This window comes from Athene cunicularia (assembly GCF_003259725.1).
Source record: "Athene cunicularia isolate RWA chromosome 1 unlocalized genomic scaffold, athCun1 chr1_part1, whole genome shotgun sequence".
NCBI classification, from domain to species: domain Eukaryota; kingdom Metazoa; phylum Chordata; class Aves; order Strigiformes; family Strigidae; genus Athene; species Athene cunicularia.
Window position 1 is genome coordinate 77,936,797 of NW_020799091.1, and position 22,426 is coordinate 77,959,222.

Here is a 22,426-nt window from a genome sequence, read left to right on the forward strand (position 1 = left end):
TGGAGAACCCACCCCGTGTCCTGGCACAGGGCACACTCTGTGCTCTCTAGTCCCAGGCACAGTGAGGTTCTCCAGTTCTGTGATGAGGGAAATACACAGTGTCCCCAGCATGAGAAAACATCTTTCACTGCTGAGCTCTTGATGTTGATTGCTTGAACAGTTTCTGGTTGCTCATGGGAAATCCACCAGGCTGCAATCTGCCCGAAGAAGGCAGCCCCAAGGGAGCGGGAAACACACAGAGCATCCATCCCCTGGGAAATGAGATTTTGTCTCCCTCCTCTGGCTGCTCCAGGCTAAGCTCCAGCTGTTCTTACATTTCACTCTCCTGCAGTGGCTTTTAACCATTTCTGACTCCCACCTGCCCACACCCTGGTGGGGAGGAATGCAAGGAGAGGAGGTAGGAAATGCATCCCAGTTGTGTTCTTTAGCACCTAATGCTTTCTGGGATATACTGGGGTTGGTAGGGGGTAATATATTCAGGATTAAGAGGGAGAGTGTATTGGGTTTATGTGGCAAGGGTTTAGTAGCAACTGGGCTGTATGGGTGACTTCTGTGAGAAAAGACCAGGAGCTGACCCCATGTCAGACACAGCCAGTTCTAAGACAAAACCGCTGCTGCCCAAAACTGAGTCCATCACTGACGCTGGTAAGGCCTCTGTGATAACATATTTAAGAAAGGGTAAAAAAAGGCTGTGCAGAATCTGAGAGAGGGCAGAGTGAGAAAATGTGAGAGAAACAGTCCTGCAGACACCAAGATCAGTGAAGAAGGAAGGGGAGGAGGTGCTCCGTGCACCACAGCAGAGATTCCCCTGCAGTCTGTGGAGAAGACCATGGTGACATAGGTTGTCCCCCTGCAGCCCATGGAGGACAGCAGTGGAGTAGATACCCACACTTCAGCCTGTAGAGGACCTACACCAGAGCAGGTGAATATGCCCTGAAGGAAGATCAAGCCTGTGGAGAGGAACCTATGTAGGAGCAAGTTTTCTGGCAGGAACCATGGCCCACAGGGACCCACAATGGAACAGTCCATTCCTGAAGGATTGCACCCTGTGGAAAGAATCCACACTGGAGCATTCTTGGAGAACTGCAGCCTGTGGGAAAGACCCATGTTGGAGAAGTTCATGAAGAACTGCATCTCATGAGAGGAAGCCCATGCTGGAGCAGGAGAGGAGCATGAGGAGGAGGGAGGTGGAGCCTGAGGAAGAGTCTGAGGAGGAGGTAGAAGAGCTGGGAGTGAAGTTGAGACCGAGAGAAGAATGGGGTTGGGGGAAAGTGTTTTTAATATTGTTTTTATTCTTCAGTATCTTACTCTTACAATTAACTGTCGATAAATTACTTTAATCTTTCCCAAGTTGAGTCTGTTTTGCCTTTTGAGTGATCTCCCTGTCCTTATCTCAACTCATGAGTTTTTAATCTTATTTTCTCCCTGTCTCCTGAGGAGGTACAGTAAAAGGGCAGCTTGGTGGGCACCTGGCAGTCAGCCAAAGTTAACTGACCACAGAGAGGAATGACGAAAATCCTATCACTACTATTTTATGAGGGACATATAATAGTAGCACCTTGAGAAAAAAATTACCTGTAAGATAATCAAGGCATTCCAACAATTTCTTCTCCCTGGTAAAATCAAGTGCGAAAGTATCGAAAGTATCGTTGAGATTAATTTCAGGAATTAGAACCTGGGAGGATGCAGTTGCCATGGAAACCCTATAATGAATAGAAAGTCTTTTAGCATGCAAGACAATAACTTTCACATCAAGGTAGGATCTGAATATTATTGTTGTTGTCAATTCTCAAAAAGCTTGACAAAACTTTTACATGTATTTTATCTATATGGTATAAGTTAGGAGCTTCTCCTGTCACACTTATTTTTATGACTAAAGTCTCCAGTAAAAATCTATTACTTAGAGTTGCCTAACATGCAGTGTCAGGTAAGTTTTAAACAAAATATTAATTAAGCAACAATACACTTTGAATTGTTCCTTCTAGTCACCCACTGAACCAAAGTGGCAATAGCACCATATTTATCTATTTTAAGCAATCCTGACAGATGCTGCATCTCTCCCAACCCTTGTCTTCCCAAGCAGTTTTTTGCCCCAGGCATTCCTTGGCACTGCTGTCCTAAGGGCTTGGTGCAGATCCCCACACCTCCTCAGCTGTTCAGCACAACACACTGCTGCTAACTTCAAAAAGCACGGGGAGGGGGGAGATAAAACAAATAGATGTCAGCACAGTTTATTTTGAAAGGCTTTTCCCTGCAAAGCATGTGTGCATATTGACATTTCCTCCAAAATTGAAGTTTCGTTGCCTACCTCATTTCAGGAGCTACATCTACTTTTTGTCTGTCCAGCCTCACTAACATAGAACATGAGCTTTCCCAAGAAAATTGCCATCATGATGGATTTTTCAGCCTGGTACCTCAAAATATATGTTGTTGGAGAGCTGGACACTGGATATGTTTATAGAAAGTTTGGTCTGTTTAAGCAAAGAGATTGTTAAACCTTGTGTTATACAACAGAAATTTGTTAATTCTTTCAGTTTGGAGGTAAACACACAACCATGCACACAATGTATGTCAGTTATCTGTCATTCATGGCATGTCAGATCAAAATATTTTGATTGCTTCAATTAACAGTTTCCCAAATTGGAGTATGTCTCTGTAGACAGATCTCAAATGGCTCCAGGCCAAATGCTTACTAAGAACTTTAGTTTCATATATTTCTTGCATAGTATTTTAGGAAAATCCCATTAGGAAAGTAAAAACTGAGCTGCCCATCTCATTGTCTTCAGCACAGTTTTCAAAAACTGAGCTGAGGAGGCTTCTTAGTGAATAATTATTGCTATACAGTTTTCAGTGCTGTTTCTTTTGTAGTTGTAGAACTTAGTTTAAAGTAGATCCTAGTACAGATGGGTTCTTTTTAGAGAGGATAATTGAAGTGCCTTTTGCCCCATGTACTTGGAAAAATTCCTTGAACTCTATCACTTCTTTTTTTTTTCTCCCCCACATCTCCCACTCCCAGTAGTTCATCTGCAGTTTCACTAACATGTTTTTTATCTGGTAGGAAAAAAAGACATGCATTTCTTGTAGGGCCTGTGTTAGGGCAAACTCAGAGTGATACACACCTCTACAAAATTAACAAAGCCCTTGCTAGTAAACCAGCAAGCAGGTATCTGAGTTTCTCTGAATACCTCCATAAAGTACATATTTATTGTGAAGACCATATCACCAGGCCTTTTTGGACTGTTGTTTGGGACTATATAAAGGGTGTATTGTGAATAAGTATTTAAAGTCAGTTTTCAGTGAGCTCAGCAGTTCACAGTTTCAGACACCATGTCATCATATTAGGTTCAGAGGACCGAATTTCCTCTTGTACTTCTGTCTGCTCTATCTGACACTGTACTTGGTTGGAAAAGGTTTCTCCAGGATAAATGCATTTCACTCACTATAAATACTGCATGACCTAAATCACTGTAGTGTGCATAATGTGTTTGCTATACATAGTTACCTGTTGTGCTTACAACAGCGAATATTATTTTGCAATTACTTTGAAATATGTACATGAAGAAATTCAATGAGCATAATTTCAGGAGACTGTTTTAGCTGCTGGAGCTCAGGACCCTGGTGAGACTGTTACATGAGCAGTCTAGGAGCAAACAAAATATTGCTCATCACATGAGAACTAGGAGATTTACTTGTGTGGAATAATTTATTAATCAGATTTAGTCTCTTTTTCCACTTGGAATTTGTCTGCAAGCACTTGGTGTTTTTTTCCCCTCAGTTCACTGCTTGAAATGATTCTCTGATTTTAAGGGCGTTCACAACCATCTCATTACAGATAGCAATCTGTGACAGCCAAGAATTAGATTTGATTGGGCACATATGTCAGCTGGTCTCATTTCTGCTCTCTGAGTATTTCTTCTGTAACTGTATTTATGATGCAACTGTTCATGTTTACAAGGTGAAAACGGAACTTCTCTGAATTTTCTCTGGTAGTCATTTAAAAAGCTTTGTGTCTTCACAGGTTTCTGCCCTACTGCTTGTTCCAATGAATACTGAAAAAAGGCCAGACCTTCAGCTTTTCATAGAATCTTAGAATGGTTTGGGTTGCAAGAGACCTTAAAGATAATTTAGTTCCAACCCCCCTGCCACGGGCAGGGACACTTTCCACCAGACCAGGTTGCTCAAAGCCCCGTCCAGCCTGGCCTGGAACACTGCCAGGGAGGGGACAGCTACAGCTTCTCTGTGCAACCTGTGCCAGTGTCTCATCACCCTCACAGTATATAATTTTGTTCTTATACCTAATCTAAATCTACCCTCTTTCAGTTTAAAATCATTACTTGTCCTATCACTACATTCTCTGATAAAGAGTCCCTCCCCATCTCTCCTGCAGGCCCCCTTTAAGTACTGGAAGGCCGCTGTAAGGTCTCTCTGGAGCCTTCTCTTCTCCAGGCTGAACAACCCCAACTCTCCAGCCTGTCCTCATAAGGGAGGTGCTCCAGTCCCTCGCTCATCTTTGTGGCCTCCTCTGGACTCACTCAAGTAGGTCCATGTCCTTCTTATGCTGGGGAACCCAGAGCTGGACACAGTACTCCAGGTGAGGTCCCATGAGAGTGGAGTAGAGGAGGAGAATCACCTCCCTCAACCTGCTGGCCACACTTCTCTTGATGCAGCCCACGACACAGTTGGCTTTCTGGTCTGCGAGTTCACATTGCTGGCTCATAGTCAGTTTTCCATCCACTAATACCCTCAAGTCCTTCTCCACAGGGCTGCTCTCAATCCAGGTTTGTGGGTTTTTTTTTGTTTTTTGTTTTTTTTTGTGTGTGTGTTTTGTTTTGTTTTTGTTTTTGTTTTTCATGATACTCATGTGTGGTTTTAGTATCAGCTTCAGCTGGGAAAAGAAGTGCCACTGTATCTTGGTGACAGAATACAAACCAGGGTCTGAGGCTGACAGATCAAATGTAACTCATTACCCTGCCTTGCCTCACTTTCCTTTGCCTTGCCCCTTGCCTTGCTCAACAGATTTTCAATTCTCTGAGCCTGTAACAAGTGTTTCTGGCTTATGTATAAATAATTAAATAGCTTTAATGAAGCCTGATATTCAGAGAATATGTGTTCAGCACTCCAGAGTAAGTGACAGACTTTAAAAAATAAATAATAAGAGCAAGGAATTTCATGCTTTGGATTATGTAAAAATTGGCCAGACAATGTGAAGATACAGTGTGAACCCAGAGCTAAATATATAGCTGAATAAATGAGTATACTTTTAAATAGTTTTCTTCTTCATTGTCCAGATACATTCTCCTTCTTTTTTTTTTTTTCTCTGACTGATGGTTAAACAGCTGAAAATTCCAACAGAACATATTTTCATCACAAAAATTCAGTGGGAAAGTTTCAGCATTCAGGATGTTACACTGAAAACCAGGCCAAATTTTCTTACAGCACAATTTCCTAGAAAGACTGCTCCCTTGTCTTTGGGTCCTTGATATATCTGGCATGCTGAGATCAGCTAGAATCCTAGAAACGGTAGAAGTTCTCTGCACCCAGGGACCCAACACAGAAGTTGCCATAACTTCCAGACACCCAGGCTGTTGAATTGTTATACATTTCATTATCTTGCTGCTTGCTATTTTGTGAAGAATATGAATCCATTAAGATCACTCCAAATTTCTTCCAAGGTATGTACTTGTTACCTGATTTCTTTCTTAATATTAGATTTTTTCAAGGAGTAGGAATTAAGCCTCCAGAAAACTTCTTTTAGCATGTTTAACACCAGATATCTGTTTGGCATCCATGGTACCTCCTTCATTTGTGCGTGCTATTACTGTTATAACTCTTATTTTGCACCCTTTTTCAACTGCTCCTCTTTCTAAAGAGATGTTTTGGTTTAGCATTACAGTAGGGTCCTTCCCACTCTGGTATAGCACAAAGTAGTGTTCTGGGGAAATGTGTCGATTAACCCTCCCCACTTTGACACCCCTTGTGGGACAAGACATTATGGCAACTATGACAACCCATTTGCCTTAAGTTGGGTTTCTGCAAGAGGAATGTCTTCTTTACCTTTCAGTGATATTTTTAGCAGTTTGCAGGAAGCGAGCATGATCGTTCTCCTTCAGTGACTGTTCAGCCTGAGAGATGAGGGATGTTGAGCGCTCAATGCACTGTTTGCAGTTCGCAATCTGCTGGGCCAGTTTTCTCAACCTCACCACCTTGAGTGGAAACAGAAGAAAGTAGTCACATCTCTAAGGTCACAAATCATGACTGCATTTGCACTTTTGACGCAAAGCTGGAATGCAAAGGGGGAGTTAAAATGAATGGCTTCGTTGACAAGAGCTTCTTTCACACTAGCTTGATGGTGAGCCCCATCTAGCCACATAACATTTTAATAAGAGGACAGGCACAGCCTTTCTGCTTCAGTATTTTCCACGTGGAAAACAACAGGGGAGAGCCAAAACAAGCACAGCTGGCCTATTTTCCAAGAGAAGAAACATCATTTCCTGGTACTTTCTGCTTACATGATAACTAAGAGCTGTTTAGATAACAGTTTCCCTGAAGTGATGAGATCTGTATTAAAGACAGTTTAGAGATTAACTACTTTTTTTCTATTACTGAGGCGAGTTTCATAAAAGTAATTTGAAAAGAAAACTTGACAGAAGCTCAGTCTACTAAGAATAAATGTCTGCCCTTTTCATTACATGCTTTTAGTCAAACAGGGTGTTTTCTTCTTAGATATTTTTAACTGGACAAAAGCACAGTAGTGCTGGAGAGCTGATTATTACTACTGCAAATATGTGTTGGAGATAAACACAGTAGATGTGACTGTAAGCACTAGCTCAAAGGTTAGGGAGGGGCACAGTCAATCCTCCATTTAAAGACAATGTTGGCTAACAAAACTAGATCCTGAAAGGTCTGGAAGTCCTTCCCATTGTTATCACATCGGGATCATAGTTTGAACAGAAGTTAGAAATAGGAAGGAAATGAAACAATTCTGGAGTTTATAAAGGCATTAAGACCCATTCTCATGCAAAATGAGGAAACTAACAACCAAGTGGATTGGCAGAAATATCCAAATTTACAATCAAGATAACATTCTAAATCTCAGCAATAAGGGCACAAGCTATGAAGCTGCTGAGTTGAATTTCAGATAAAATTGCCTCCTAAGCAAAGAGAAGGGTATCTCAGTGCACCTACCCAGCAACAGAAACCAGTAGGAAAAGAAACCTTTTGGAAAAATTTCAAAAAGGAAATACTGACCAAATGATTAGTGTCCTGTAACACTAGTACTTTTTCTAAAGATAGAAACAATAAAGGGAGAAAAACGCTAGGAAAACATAAAGATTTTGATAATATTGATGATCTGATCAGCTTCTAGGATGAATTAAAGCCATAATGTTTACTCTAACTGTGCATTTGCAGAGATTACAATTTGGTCTACACCAATCTAACCGGGGAAAGATTCACAGAATCAGAGAATTGAAATATTAAGTACCTCATCTCTTTATTTACTTATTAAAAAAACAAACAACTGAAATAAATGTTACTCTGTAAGCTTTTAGCAATCAGAAGGCATGCCATGATTTGTGAGGTCTACATATGAACTAGGTGTTTGTTTTCTTGATTCTATTTTATATCTTCTTGAAGAAGGCAAGTGATCATAAATGTTAAATGGAGAGTCTTGTCTCACCCACTCCCCACCCCACCCCCCCAATGGCAGGAACGATGTCTGCACTAAAATTATCTATTTGATAGTTAAGGTTTTTTTTCCAGTTACATGCTCTGTGGAATTTTATAGGTTTCAGTGATAGGTTAGATAAAGGATGGAGCTGCACCACATTGTTAGATTCATGTGTCTGAAACTGCAGCCTTGCAGACATAGCTAGGATTTTATATCCCAGTGTTTTCTGCTCTGTAGCCCTAACTATAGTCCTATAGACAAACTTGCCGTGCCCTACCTTCCAGAAAGAATTTTAGGCACAGGCCCTCTTAAAAGAAGTTACCTTTGGCAGAATTTTTCTGTGGCTTTTCACATGGGTCTCTTGAACATCTTTCAACATATACAACATTTGGGGCAAACCATTCCAGATCCACTTTTGGTTGAACAAAGTACAGAAAAAAAAATGGGGATAGATTCTGATATCAGCTATACTCAAATAAATTTGGAGTCAATTGTATTATAAAACTTTCATGCTCTATTGGATGTTAGAATACATCTTTGCAAGCAATAGATTTTTTAAAAGCAACTCATGTACATAGCACAAATCCAAATGAATGGAAAGTTTTCTACTTCATTGGAAGCATAGCTGATCTCACTCCATAGAGAAATAGAGCTGAAACAATAATGCAGAAGGCCATCTTGTCCATCTGAAGGGAATTATATTTTGTCAACAGCATGAGAAAATTCAGGTTCTGTCACAGAATGTACAGGACCTGCGGTTTCAAACATGTTTAAGTCAAACCTTGCCTACAGGCTTTTTATTTCAAGTTAATTGAAATATCTTGACAAGCCCATGAACCATTTAACCTGCTCTTGACTTTATTCTTTTCCTGAGTTTTTCCCACACAAGAAGAGTTTATATTTGACTTACTTAGTTTAGCAGTTAAAGAGTAAACACCATGTACCTAGACAATAAGAACATTAATTCAACTCTAATGTGTTTCTGAGTTAACAGGCAGCTAGCGAAATGCATTGACACCTGAATATCAGCAATTTTTCCTGCTCAATGTTTTTGTCGCTAATAAACATTATACCTCAGTTATTAGAAATGCACACTTCAATTAATTTCATACGTGTTTTTGAATATTTTTTTGTAAATAAGTTACGACTTCCTATTCTTGAGAATGACAATGATTGAAACAAATTCTTTCTGTGATAGTATTTTAATACATAATTAAAGTACCTACACTAAAATATTCATGTAGATAATTGCCAACCACAATACCAAATGTTGTGGCACTTTGCAAAAGTGAAAACTTTCGGAGAAATGCTGTCAGACATATAACAGAGTAAAGGAATCATTAATTAATCATCATTTTATTATAATTTACTGATGGCAACATCATTTCTGTGTTTATGCTTAAAAATCGTAATCACTTGTAGTAAGAGAAATGCCAAACTGTTGAGGTCTAACATACTAATATTGGTATATTTCATTCCACTATATCAGGATTTTTACAAATTTGCATTAATAGTACCTGATATCAAAAAGCTGTAAGCATAAGGAAACAGTGTTGACCTACTTGTGATCTAAAGAAGAAACGTTTTTACCTTCCCTTCCTTGATTTTGGTTCCAATTATTTGTCGTCTTTGCTGGATTATTTCAATGAGCTGGTCACATTCTTCCATCAGCTTGCTTTCTTGGCGGGATGCATTTACCTACAAAGCAAACCATTATGATTAGCAAAACCTTTTTTTGACATTTTCCTTTTCCATTTTCTAATTCAAAAATTGTAATTTCTAAAATGCTGGGTTTGACATTTATTTATTCATTCCTTTCTATATATAATCTATCAGTTATTCTCTTTTCCCTGACTGATTTTGTGAAATACTGAAATGAGTCTGAATGTCTTGTTTGTAGGAGGTAAGACTCGCAAATAATAGATACTCATCAGATATTTCCAACTCATGTGAGAGAAGCCTGGTGGTGTGAGTACTGAGTGATGTCAGTTATAGCAGACATCAGTGAGAAGTGAAGGCTTTTCAGGAAATGCTTAACACATCACAGTTTCAAGCTGTATATACGACTGCAGTGAATACTAATGCATGTAAGAGCGTAAGTACTGGATCAGACACAGTCCATCTAGTGCAGTATCCTGTCTCTCACTGCTGCTAATGCCAGCATCTGCTAGCAAAGCATTTTCGGATGAAGTCCTGACATGTATGAAGATTCCCATGAGTATTTTCTCATCCTCCAACCGTTTGCAGCTCAGTGTCTTCTTGAACCAGACATAATTTCTACATCATTACCAATCCTCTGAAGAGTTATTTCTTGTGGATTTATTTAGTCTCTCCTTCAACCCCTGCAAACTCTGAGTATCCCCACCATCTTACAGCACCACAGCTTAATTCACAGTCAAGTGAACAACTGCCTCCTTTAGAGGGATCTGAACCTGTTTCCTTCCAGCTGCATTTAATGATCCCAAGTTCTTTTACTGGAAAGGACAGTGAACTACTGATATCCATCCACAATCTCTGTGCTGCTTGTGCTTTTATAGATCACTGGTTTGTCCTCTAGCAGGAAATCTTTCCTACATTGAAGAGTCTTAAGTGATTCAGTTTTACTTGTATGAAAGCCGTACCATACCTTCAATTATCCTTTGTTTTTCTTCTCTGAAACTTTGCCAGATTTATCATCTCCTTATTGATATGGGGAACAGAACTGTACTAAGTACTCAAGTGTAAACAAACTACAGAGTCATACAGTGGCACGATATGTTCTCTACTACATCTTGACTACCTTCATAATGATTCCTAATGTTTAATTTGCTGAATTTAACATATGAAAATATTGTTTACTATTTTCAGTGTCCACACAGTGGTTCCTGAAAGATCCAAGATACCAAAGATCCAAGTGACGTTTCCAAGTCCTGTGTATTAACTGTATTATTACCACTTTGCCTCAGCAATGACTCAGACAGATATAATAGCTGTGCTCCTGTAGTTTTCTACAGTATAAATATATGGCCAGTGAAACTATTTTTAATGCAAAAAAAAAAAAAAAATCCTCACAAAGAATATTAGCTTCTATAGAAAATATTGCATTGTGTCAAAAAATAAGAAAACTTAAACTAGTTTTGGTTCTCAGCTGAAAATGTTTTGTTTCTGGAGGAGACTGATTTTTTCAGTGAAAAGTCAACATTCTGTACAACAAGAAAAATGTTCTTCCCCACTAGCTGTAGTGTGTATAGCTTACATGTATGTGTAAAGAGTCAAGAGAAAAAGGCAAAAAGTTCTAATCATATCTAGAATAAAGAAAAAGTGAAATGAGTGATTTCGGAATTGTGTTTCCTTACATACTTTGTAAGAGCATAAAGCAGCCTTCAGCCCTGGCCAATTGCTCATAAAGCCACGCCACCTTTTCCATTGGACTAGTAAGAGCTAGTGGGAACAGTTCCAGGTGACAAGTAACTATATTTCACCCCTTGGTTATTTTTCAGCGTGATGAGCCCCTTGATCTGCCTCAGCCTTCTTTTTTTTTCTTCCAACAATGTGTTTAAACATGCATTTACCTGTAAGCACACTGTGGAGCTCATTAAGATTAAACAAATGCTTATATATCTAAATTTGGACCACGGCCAATTTTACAAATAACTCTGTGATGTGAAATACATTGTGTCCTCCAGGCAAAGAGGGGACTTGTTTACAAAGTCTTGCTTTCATTAACATTTTGGATTATCCTTCTCAAACTTTCATAAAATTAAAGTTTGATTGAATATTTTACAGGCTTAATTACTGATTAAGATTTCAGGATTATGAAAAGAAAATATATTTGTTTCTGGAAGGGGTCAGATGGTATTAAAAGTGCTGGGGAGATCTGCACATGGTAGGTGAAAATGTAGTTCCACCCAGTAGTTTTAGGTGCCTATTTATCATTTATCTTCTTACATTAGCTGTTGGTTGTGTCTGGTGTCCCACCATGCGCCATAAGGAGAGACAAACCATGGAGCAGCTCACCCAAAGCCTCTGGCAGCACCAGTGTCTCTTCACTGACTGCTCAGGGAGCCCAGAAGAACTAGTCAATCAACACCGTCCCTCATATTCCCTCCCTTTTCATCATCCCACCACCCTGGCTGCATCACACTCTCCCATCATGCACCACATTTTGGCACGAAACTCTGTAGAGCTGTTTCCAATGAGCTGTCCAAGGCACCAGTTTCCCCAGCCCTGACTCCAGTTTCACAAGTGGACTAAAATTCCACCAAAGAGTGGGGAATCCCAAATGGGCTCAGTCAGAGGCAATGATCACATCCACTGCACATGGACGCAACTCCTTCTGTGTTGATACTGAGGTCTGCTCATGCCAGAGCTGACTTTGGCACTTAATTACAGTAACACTTCACAGGATTTTTGAGTAGCTTCCACTCAATGTGTTACTTCTATCACCACTTACATCATGAATTCATTTTGTTGAGCAGATCTAATTAATCTTTGGGGTAACTGTCATGAAACATAGTTACAAGAAGGTTAAGTCAACATTGTTTCATTTAATGCTCTGGTTGGTTTGAATAATGATGTATTAATTAAATCTTAACTTAAAAACCTCTAGACTAAGAGAAACAAAATGCTTGGAAAAAACCTTTGGATTTCTTACACACTGACTGCAGACTTCTCTTTTTCTTTGAAACGTGAAAAGTATACTCTCTTATAAACTTCATTTGAAGACATTTCCAACTTTATAGCTTGCACAAGTTCATTAAAACTGAAAATAATATTCCAAAATTATTTGATATGTCTGAGCTTTGTATGAAAAAAAAAAAAAATTAATCTGGGGGCTTTCTCAAATTGAAGTACCCCTTAATCAAATGTTCAGCCTACAAGGCCTCTGATCATAAAGTAATAACTTTATAATTGAGCACATGCCTAACTTTAAGTGCACCATATTAGCTGTGGCCCTAAAGGGAGTATTTGTGAGATTACCATTGAATATTATTTACTTGTACGTTTCTGAAGAGTCACGTGTCAGACCAAAGAGCCACAGGCCTGGAGCAGAGCTCAGCCGTACAGGTGCTACAGAAATACCAGAATAAGGTTCTGCCTTCTTACTGAGTCTTTTGATGAATAGCAACCTTGACAATAACTTTCAGCTGGGGCTGGCCAAGGAATGCAAGTTCTGTCTGGTGAAAATATTTGAGGTTTTACATTCTACATTTTTCTGCATTAAAAACAAGCCATCTTTCCAAGGAGTTCATTAAAAGAGACTGAGAACAGCATTAGAAAAGTCTGGAGACTGCACTGCTCGCTTTGGTTGTGGGAAGCTCTGAATCATGCAGAGAGCAGACTTAAATCTGGGTTTCCTCCATCCCAGATGAATGTTGACTCCTTAATCTGAGATATCTATTGCCTGAGAGTTTATGCTGGACTTGGGGACAACTTTCTGTAGAAAATTTCACTTACAGTTAATTTTGCCATCAACAAATTTCTTTAAAATCCATGTCCAGAACTACTTTGAACCTAAAGCTTTGTGTTTTGTTGGTATGATTTTTATAAACTGCTCTTCCACGCCACAAAACAGTTCTAAAACTGAGTAGGAGGCCTTGTTACAATTTAGCAAAAATGTTGACATTTTCTACTATGAAGAAGGAACCAAGAACTGATTATAGTCCTGCTGCTTTTGTGGGGAATTTATTCTTATTTCTGTAATTTCTGAAGACCTCAAACAGAGTTTACTGAAAACAAAAATATTTTGGGGTTCTTTCCAGGTTTTCCAGATAGATGGATACAGACTGCTGCCCTTTGCCTCAGAGACTGGGTGTAGAAAAAAAAAGAAAAATGGGGGTTCCTCAGATGTCTGACAGGGAGCTGGAAACAACAAGCCCTCCTAACCCAAAGGGGAGAGCAGGCCAGCTGCTCCCACCTCCACAAGCAGAGAACTGCTTTGTAAAGTGTTCTGCTCTCTGCAGAGCGTTCCTTGGCTTTCATCTTCAGAGACTTGTGTTAAATTGCAGCTTAGGTCATAAGAAAATGAATGTGGTGGTTTCAAAGTCCCCAGCAGATGTTTGGGAAATCACAGAACTACAACATGGCTAGAGGTTCAAGGTTACAGGGGAGCTTCTATGGTTAATTCAAAGGCAGAGCGTCGGAGGGCTAGATTCATACCCATGAAAATTTCCTCAACTAACATACTGGAGTCAAAGGATTTTTTTAGTGTCTCATCAGAAATTTCCTTGCAGGAGCAAAATTCTCCCTCTAAGATTCCTTATGGGTGAGGCAATTTTGCCTGCAAGTGGAAATGCATGTGTATCTTTTTGGTAAATAATCTCTAAATGACAAGCAAAATAAGACACCATAAATTAGAAGTGGCCTGTTTTTTAAAGACTATCTGGAATAAATTAATCAAAACCAGAGTAATTTTAATTCACTAGTCCTCCACTGATTATGCAAAATGTAAGAAAGTAGGTTGTAGAAAGAGTCAGATCTTTGGGAAGTGAGGTATGAATTTGAGTTTGAGCTTCACTATTTAAAAAATGTTCTCAATGACTCAAAAAAAATTTTTTTGCAGTTGTGGCCATACAGGTACAGAAGAGGTATCAGCTTTTCTTTATGGGTTTGAGTTGATGGTTATAGAATTACTACATACTCACAAATAAATAAAAACATCAGAAAAGCAAATTGCAAGTTAAGTGATACCACTTAACAACTGTAACATCTTTGCCACATATTTCTCTCTAGGTTTTAAGCCTGAATTCCTTCTTATACCAAACCCAGTAATTAACGAAAAAAAATTCAAAAATGATGACATGTAATGGCCAGTATTTGTTTACTCTAGGGAAACTTTCTTCATTGTCATGTAGATGTGGAACACATTTTCTTGGATTAGAGTCTCTAGATGAATTAAAGTATTATACTCACCTAAAGAAAGAGGCTTATTTATTTTTTAATTACTGCATGTTGTAAAGAGAATACCTTTTCTTCAAAGAGACACAATATGTTAAAGTCATATTTTAACATCATCCATGTTTCATTTATTTATTTAATGGAAATACAAAGGATAATTATTAATGTGTATTTATGAAAATATTTATTCCCTTTCTTTTTATGGATGGCTAGACTGAATGAGAGTCATGGATTCAAATTTCTTCCATTTTATATTCCTGTTTGGTATTACAGGTTATTCAATTTAGTCTTCTGTAGAGCAAAAGCAACTCTGGGAATAATGCTTTTTCAGACTTTACCTAGTCTAAGCATAAAACTGATTTTATCTATTATGACGAACTATGCCTTTGGAAATACGTGGTATTAATCAGCTTGCCATCTGAATGGATCATCTACAACCCCTTTATTCTGAATTGGTGCAAGAGAAAAAGGAATGGTCATCTCTCATTTCAAGTGTGCCAGAGGCTTTGTTTTTGTTTGCATTCCACATCTATCTCTAACCAGGAGACCTGTGTTTAGAGGCAGTCTCAGAGCAGGTTAAACAAAGGTCAGTGCAAAAATACGGCAACTTACTCTGGCTACCTAGGAATTTTGTGAATGAAGAATCGATTAGGCCAGGATAGCTAAACCACTTTGTGTCAGGCTGATAAGACTATCTGCCCCAATCTTGACTAAAAGTAAACCTTTTGAGAAGTTTGAAATACTCATGTTACTAATTCAAATATTATTTTAACATTTTTTTGTCCCACTGTGCTTTGAAACACTTTGTTGAGAAACTAACCAGCAAGATGCCTAGCAGTCCTCTAGTGACATTTACAACCTAATCACAAAACAAAACCAGAAGTTTCATGGAAAACAAACAAATTGTTTTTATAAGAATTCCATTAAAAACATTAAAAAAATCTCAAATGATCTGGAAAGTTCTCATAATGAGCTACTCCAGAGATGTTTTTGCTGACAGCTGTAAAGCCCGCCGACTAGACTTGCTTCAATGAACCAAGTATTGTTTTTACGAAACACAAAATGCAGCATCATGTTGGAACTATAGCTGACATTTCTCAGGATAAGAAAGCACACTGGAGAAAAGACTTACTGAGAGACAAACTACAGTTTCAGAAGTGGGTTAAACTGCTTGGGATCATACTGCCAAAAAGAAAAAAGGTATTCCCTGTTTTTCCTCCATCTGCAGAAGCTGGTGCGGCCACCTGGGGAAATGGCTGGGCTGAGCTCACCTGGCTGGTGTGCCTGTTGCACAAACACATGGGAAGCAGGTAGACAAACACAATAGGGCAGAAGCAGAGGTGGGGAGACCTTTGGCATCAGTGAGTTTTAAGATCAGATTAAGCTGTTTGTGAAACTAAGCTATGAGGAATATTTTTTAAGATGCAATAAAAGTGTCACATGAATCATTTAATACCAGTCATTATTTTTGTTATGTGAGTCCTTTCTTTGAACCTAAATATTGAAAACATATTTTGAATTGAACAATATTTACTTATTTATTATTTCTATTTTGTTTTTCCTGCTGACATTAAGCCTTTGTTTCATGTTGAGCAAAATATTCCACTTGGTGTCTTTCATTTAGGGTAGAAAACCAAAACCAATTAAATAATCACTGAAGTTCAAAGGACTGACCATCCTTTGATGAAGGTGAAGCCAGTGCCCTTGTAACCAACAGTTCAGTACTTAAAACTCTCATCCAGGATCTGAGGTCTTCAGCCTAGTGTTTAACATACACACTAGAGGACCAGTGCCTTTGGTCTCCTTGCAGCTCTAATTGCTGTTTAGTTATTTATGCTAGGCAGAAAAAGGAGGAACTCAGGAGTATTTTGTTCTCATAATGGTAAGTGTCTCAAAGACAGAGGGTTCCAGAAAGTAACATTTAGACTGACAGTTGTATTCTCTGACGGCAGGCACAAAATATTACCTGCCTCATTATTAATCAGTTATATTAATATTATAAATCATTATTAATCAGTGATTAACAGTGAACTAACCCCCATTTTCTAATCTAAGGATAGTTTTGCAGGAATATCAGTCTAACAAGAATGTGAACACATACACATGCATGGATGTGAGACAGAGGGAGAGATGGAGTGAATGGGAACTGGCTGCCTTAACAGGCAGTGGAAAGCACTGCTGTTAGTTTATACACAATATCCTTGTGATGTGTTACCGTAATTATGACTCCAGTTTCCAGAAGTTACAAACCAGTTGTAGATGCAGTAACATATTCCAGCACATGCCTAATCTGTACATAAAATGCTGTAGTTCTCTCTCTAGATGGGACCAATTATACATTTAATTAGTAATTTAATCAGCAATTTGTGAAAGCAATTAAATAATTCTTTAAGCAAATAATATTTGATTACTAGGCTAAGGCTTACCGGGCATGCAATTTAGGACATCTTTGACTGAATATTCCGTATTGCATATGCCATGAAGCATGTTTTGTCAGATTTTATTTCTGAAGTTTCTCTTTTCTCTAATGCTATATAAAATTAAGACTCTGGCTAAAGCTTACCTGAGTTTTTCATTGCATGAAATCAATTTTTTTGACAGTGGAATTAAATATAGAACTGAAGTAATTAGAAATCAAAAGTAGATCATGCCATATATTTAATCTAAATAATGTTAATAGAGATAAGTATCTCTTGTACCCTCTCTCATTAGAAACTGTCCTAGGAAAAAAATGCTGTAAACTCCTCCTTAGGGTTTTATGCACATCATAAAGTTTGCTAATTAGTCTCTTATTGAGAGCAAGAACGCCTGATTTCCTTCAAGTCATATTTACCTGTCTATTTCACAAATCAAAAAATGTCAGATACTTCTAGCACTTAAACAAAGCAAATGAAAGTAGCTGCTGAACAAGTATCTTCACAAAAATGGAAAATACCGGGGCAGAGGAAAAAGTAACTTTCAGTGAAGCTAGTTTGCAAATTATCTGCCCCACAGATTTCACAGTGATGGTAATCACTTATTTAATCCATTGCCCCTTGGCTACTATCCTCATTCCAAACTACTAGTGGTCACCCCTGTATGACTACAATGGCCATTTGCTGCAGTTCAGATACCAGGATTTACATATAGGACTTCCACCTAAATTTTCCTAATGAGAACTTCTCAATTTACTTGGGCTTTGACTGAAATTGCCCCAAATCTCAAGAAGTGAGTACCATGAAACTTAGTGAAAACAGAATACTCACTTTTTACTGTCACAGACAAAGTCTCTTTATTGTTTAAGTGTCCTCGGGGAATGACACTGATAGATGATGTTTGATTTTGCTGTCCCTCAAGTAACAGAAATGCCATATGTATATTATATAAAAACTGGTTGGAGACATTTTGTCACAAAGTTTGAAGAAGCTGTCTTGTAGCTGAAGTCTTAGCAGAAACTCAAATTTTCATTATTTGTAATTTTCCCATTTGGCTCATATCTTTTTGATCACACACACATACACACGCACACAAAAAGGCAACACCACGACTTTCCAGGTGCTGTCAACTTCTCCTTATCACTTTTGCACTACTGTTGTTACACTGATTTAAAATGTGTCTCATATGTGTGTGTTCAGTATCTGTGCCAGTGAAATAAAGGGTCTTTCAATATACTACTCTTTTTGCGGGTGATTATATAACTTGGCTGTAAAAAACACCCTTTGACACACATAAAAACAATTTTTGACTGGGATCTTTGTGCTGAGATTTAGCCTGCAGCAGACCTTTAGAAGTGAGCTAGAAACGGAGCATTTCCATTACAAACAGAAAGGAAAGGATGCAGCAGTTTGAGGGTTACACAGTTAGAGAAAAATGTCTTCCCTTCTTTATACAGATTTTGCAGCAGTGTCCAGAATTTGCTTCCTATGACGTTTAGTGAATTGAAAACAAAACAAAACAAACAGAAGGACTGGGATACAGATGTTATAAAGCTGTCTACAAGCAAAACCTATTTCCTTTCCCCTCCCCCCTAGATAATTGCTCCAATTTTTCCTCCAGCTGAGTTCAGATTATGTTTCTGCCTAAGAGATGAGAGAAGCTTCATGGTATTGACTACATAACAGACGTTTAATCATATATTTCCTAGAAGAGATGAGAAAAAACTCCAGAGACAAACCCCAAATTGCTTAGAAAAAAGCAACGGGTAGAAGAGGCTCATACTTAAATTTGTGTTTTATGCCAATAAATGTTATCATCTGAAAGATGTTTGAAGAAGCCTCATACATTCATAGAAGCAATGTGCCTTGGAAACTATGACAAAGAAGAAAATTTGCTGTGACATAGCACTTTGTCAGGCAGAGAAACCTGTGACACTAAAACCAAGGGGAGAACCTAAGTGCTTACAGCCTTAAATCCTTCCCTGATTCAATGGAGAAGTGGCTAAATCCGGAGCTGCGTACAGTTGGAAAAGGCACAGGCCAGAAGAGCAGGCTGTGGCCCCCATCGCCTTGCAGGCGGCAGGCATGCAGGGGAGGGTGACTGTGGTGTGGCACATTAGTGGCGCAGGTAGAGGAGCTGTGCCCAAGGCCAGCCGGGGGCACTGCCATGCTGACACCCCCCCAGAGCATGCTGGGGGGAAGGGAGATCTGGCAGTGGGCTGGTATGGCCACAGGGATGCTATCACACAGGGATTAACATATATTGCCTTACCCTAGGCCCATCAATCTCAATCTTACAACAATATTTTTGGAACATTTGTCCAAGGCTTCTACAGGAATTTTCAGATATACACATAAGCAATTTGCATAGCTCATTTTTTACAAGTGAATTACTGCAGCCTTGTTTCACCCAGTGGGACTGGATACAGTTAGAGCCTCTTCTCCCTCAGCTGAGGTAGACGGTTTGTACCTAGACTGTCAAATTATGCCAAAGCATAAGTATTTACATCCCTTCCTTTGCCCTCAAACATGTTCCCCTTATAGTATCTCCAGAACTAAGCTGCTCTCCTGAGGCATATGGGCATTTTTACAGACTTTTAAGAGCCACATGCTGATTTAACCACATGCTAGAGGGCTCTCTCATTGGGGGAATGTCCACAGAATTTGAAGATAAAATCCTCCAGGACAATTTTTGATGCTTTCTAAAAAGTCTTCTACAGATACTACGAGATGCATGCGTTCTGTGAACTAGGACTACAAATGAACATATTTCAGATTAGCGGCCTTTTCTGTTTCATTTTCTCAGTTTGTGGAGAAAACTATATTTTATCCAACGAATCAGTTCACTATTTTATGCAGTCAAGCCTGCTGTCCCTGGGGAGGCGGGCACAGCTGCCTTCCCCAGAGTGAGGAGCAGAGCTGGCTCACCAGGGCCAACTCAGCAAGCTGCCCCAAGCCAGGGGATGCTCTGCATAAAGCAGCCTGGCCAAACATAGGAGGTTGTACACCTGCCATCATCTCCAGGGAAGGAAAACAAAACTTTCCTGATTAACAGCCTTTGGGTTTTCTGCAAAACCAAGAAATGAAAGACAGGATTACAGCGGCAGAGTGGAAAGATGTAAAAATGAGTGTAAAACAAAAAAAAATATGTCAGGGATATGTCTGAAAAATGAGTAAAATTAGTGTATTAGGGTGCTCCTAATGAAACAGAAAGATTTGGGACAGAAAGAAATGTTATAGTCTCAAGTATTCACTTCTCTGGGTGCGGTTCCCTTCGAGAAAATAGAATTTTTTAAATTAGTGTTACCATAAACTACGTATTAGCACAGACTATACTTTCACATTAGGTATGAAATCAGACATTCAGATATTAAAATTATTATTATTATTATGAAATGCTTAATAATATCTCTGCTATACTTAAAGCAGTAAAGACTACAAATTTGGCTTGATTTATTCACAGAAGTTTTCCTGCTGATATGCCCAGAACCACCCACAGGAATGCAAGACTGGAAATGGATTTCTTGAGTCATCTAAGATCAGGATAAATCCCATCACAAATTGATAAACTCCATCTAAAAATAGGCAAGATTTTTGCCTCTGTTGCTGTGATGAAAGGCAGCCGCAGATCCTCCCTCCCTGGTGACTGCAAGGCATCCAGCTTCCAGATAATGAACATCCCTGACCACTCCTTGCTGCTCATGGGAACGAAAAGTGAAAATAACTCTCTTTCAGAAGGGAACAAACATTACTTTTAAAACACAGAGAGATTGGGATTTGACCTTTGCTATTGATGAAGTTACAATTGCCTGATGGGAAGGATGTATGGGTAGGTAATTAGTCTGCAGTGAAGCTGGTTGCTGGGAAGCCATTAACAGCTCACTTGGTTGATGAGAAAGTTCTGCAACAATGCTTGGTTTAGCTGGTGAGGATTCATTTATGCAAAAGACACAGAGGCTGTTTGTTGTTCATTTTTGGAAACATCAGCTTCTGCTCCATATCAAAAGCCAAAAAAGGCATTCCTTTTTCATTTTTCATGTAATATTGATTTTTTTTGGTTTATGACATGACAAAGGCTTTTAAAAAGTGTTTATTTCTACAAATAAATTTTAATTAACTTTTTAAAAAATTTATATATCACTTAATGAAAACTTTAACACAAGGAACAATAATCTCCTTCCCTATCTTTTAAAGTTCAAATTATGTGTGAAACCCAAAGCTTATTTTCTTTCTTTTTTTAACCGGTTTTAAACTCCCCAAAATCTAAATAAACTTTAAAATAACATTACTAAACTTATTTAAAATTAGGCAAGGAAAATCAAAGTATGTACCAGCAGTTTTTAAAGTGCACTACCTATGTTGTTACATGTTGACAAATTGTATACAATATATTTTATATCATTATCTGTAATATACTGTATCAAAAAATGAAAAAGAAAACATTTCCTATGAAATTAACAACCTGCTCATTTTCAACCTCTGAGTGAGTTCATATGGCAACACTGATACAGTCATTGGAAACTTCAGCTTCTCTTTTCCTAATATTTTGTAAATTTAAATTTGTAACATTAATATTACAAACAATATACTGTTTGCTTCATTCAGGTTCCTGGTTTGGGATGACATGAAGAGCACAAAGAAAGACAGCATACTGACTTTTAAAATAAATCTATCTAAGCCTCAGCTTCTCTAACACTGGAGATATTCACATCATATCTGAAGTTTTCACAGAGCTCTGAGAAACCGAGATAGCTTTAAAGTTTACTTCCACATCCCCACTTGTCCCATTTCCAGCGTGGCCTAGGTCCAGGGTTCTGACTGAAGCTCATTTCTTAATATTTAGCTAATTTAAATGCTAATTAGACTAATTTGATGAATAAAACGTGGTAGGAATTAATTAACAACTTTGTTGCTATTGCTTTATGTCTACAGAGAAATTTTCTAAAACAGGACTCCAGGGACAGTAGAGCATCTGTTACCAGTGGAACAAGTTTGATTTTTTGTAATACTAAACCTCAGAGTTGGTAATGTATTGCAGAATTGCAGAAGGGATAGAGAAGTGATTTTAAATTTTCCAGATCTAGCCCATCTTGGACACAGGCCACCAATGAAGAAGAGTCCTGAGCCCATCTGCTTCGTGGATTTTGCTCTGAGTTTTATATATAGAGGAAGAAAATGTGCCTTGTCTCTGTCTCTCATTACCTACTAGAGTTGTTCCAGATGACATTACAGTTGTTCTGCCTGACGTTATTGCTGCCTATACAAAGTACTCAAAATGCTCAACTCATGTCTGATACTGTGGATAGACTTTCATGGTTTTGTTGAGCGCCATGAAGTCAGTGAGGGTCCACAGGGGTGGAGCAGGTAGAAAAATCCATAAGATGACCTTTGAAAGAACAGTCTTGGGGGTTTGGTTGTTGTTTTTTTTTTTGGTTTTTTTTTTTTTTTTTTTTTTTTTTTTTTTTTT

At 38.5% G+C, this 22,426-nt stretch overlaps 1 protein-coding gene across 1 annotated transcript in view; it reads right to left on the minus strand.

Moving 5' to 3' along the window:
* Positions 1–11,629, minus strand: part of LOC113478723 (E3 ubiquitin-protein ligase Midline-1) — a 36,705-nt gene extending 25,076 nt beyond the window's left edge. The window contains exons 1-4 of the mRNA XM_026846146.1: positions 11,597–11,629; positions 9,260–9,367; positions 6,055–6,203; positions 1,576–1,703 (exon numbers count right to left, since the gene is read on the minus strand). Coding sequence (XP_026701947.1) covers positions 1,576–1,703; positions 6,055–6,203; positions 9,260–9,367; positions 11,597–11,629 — 418 coding nt within the window. The remainder of the gene's footprint in view (positions 1–1,575; positions 1,704–6,054; positions 6,204–9,259; positions 9,368–11,596) is intronic.
* Between the last annotated feature and the right edge of the window lie 10,797 nt (positions 11,630–22,426).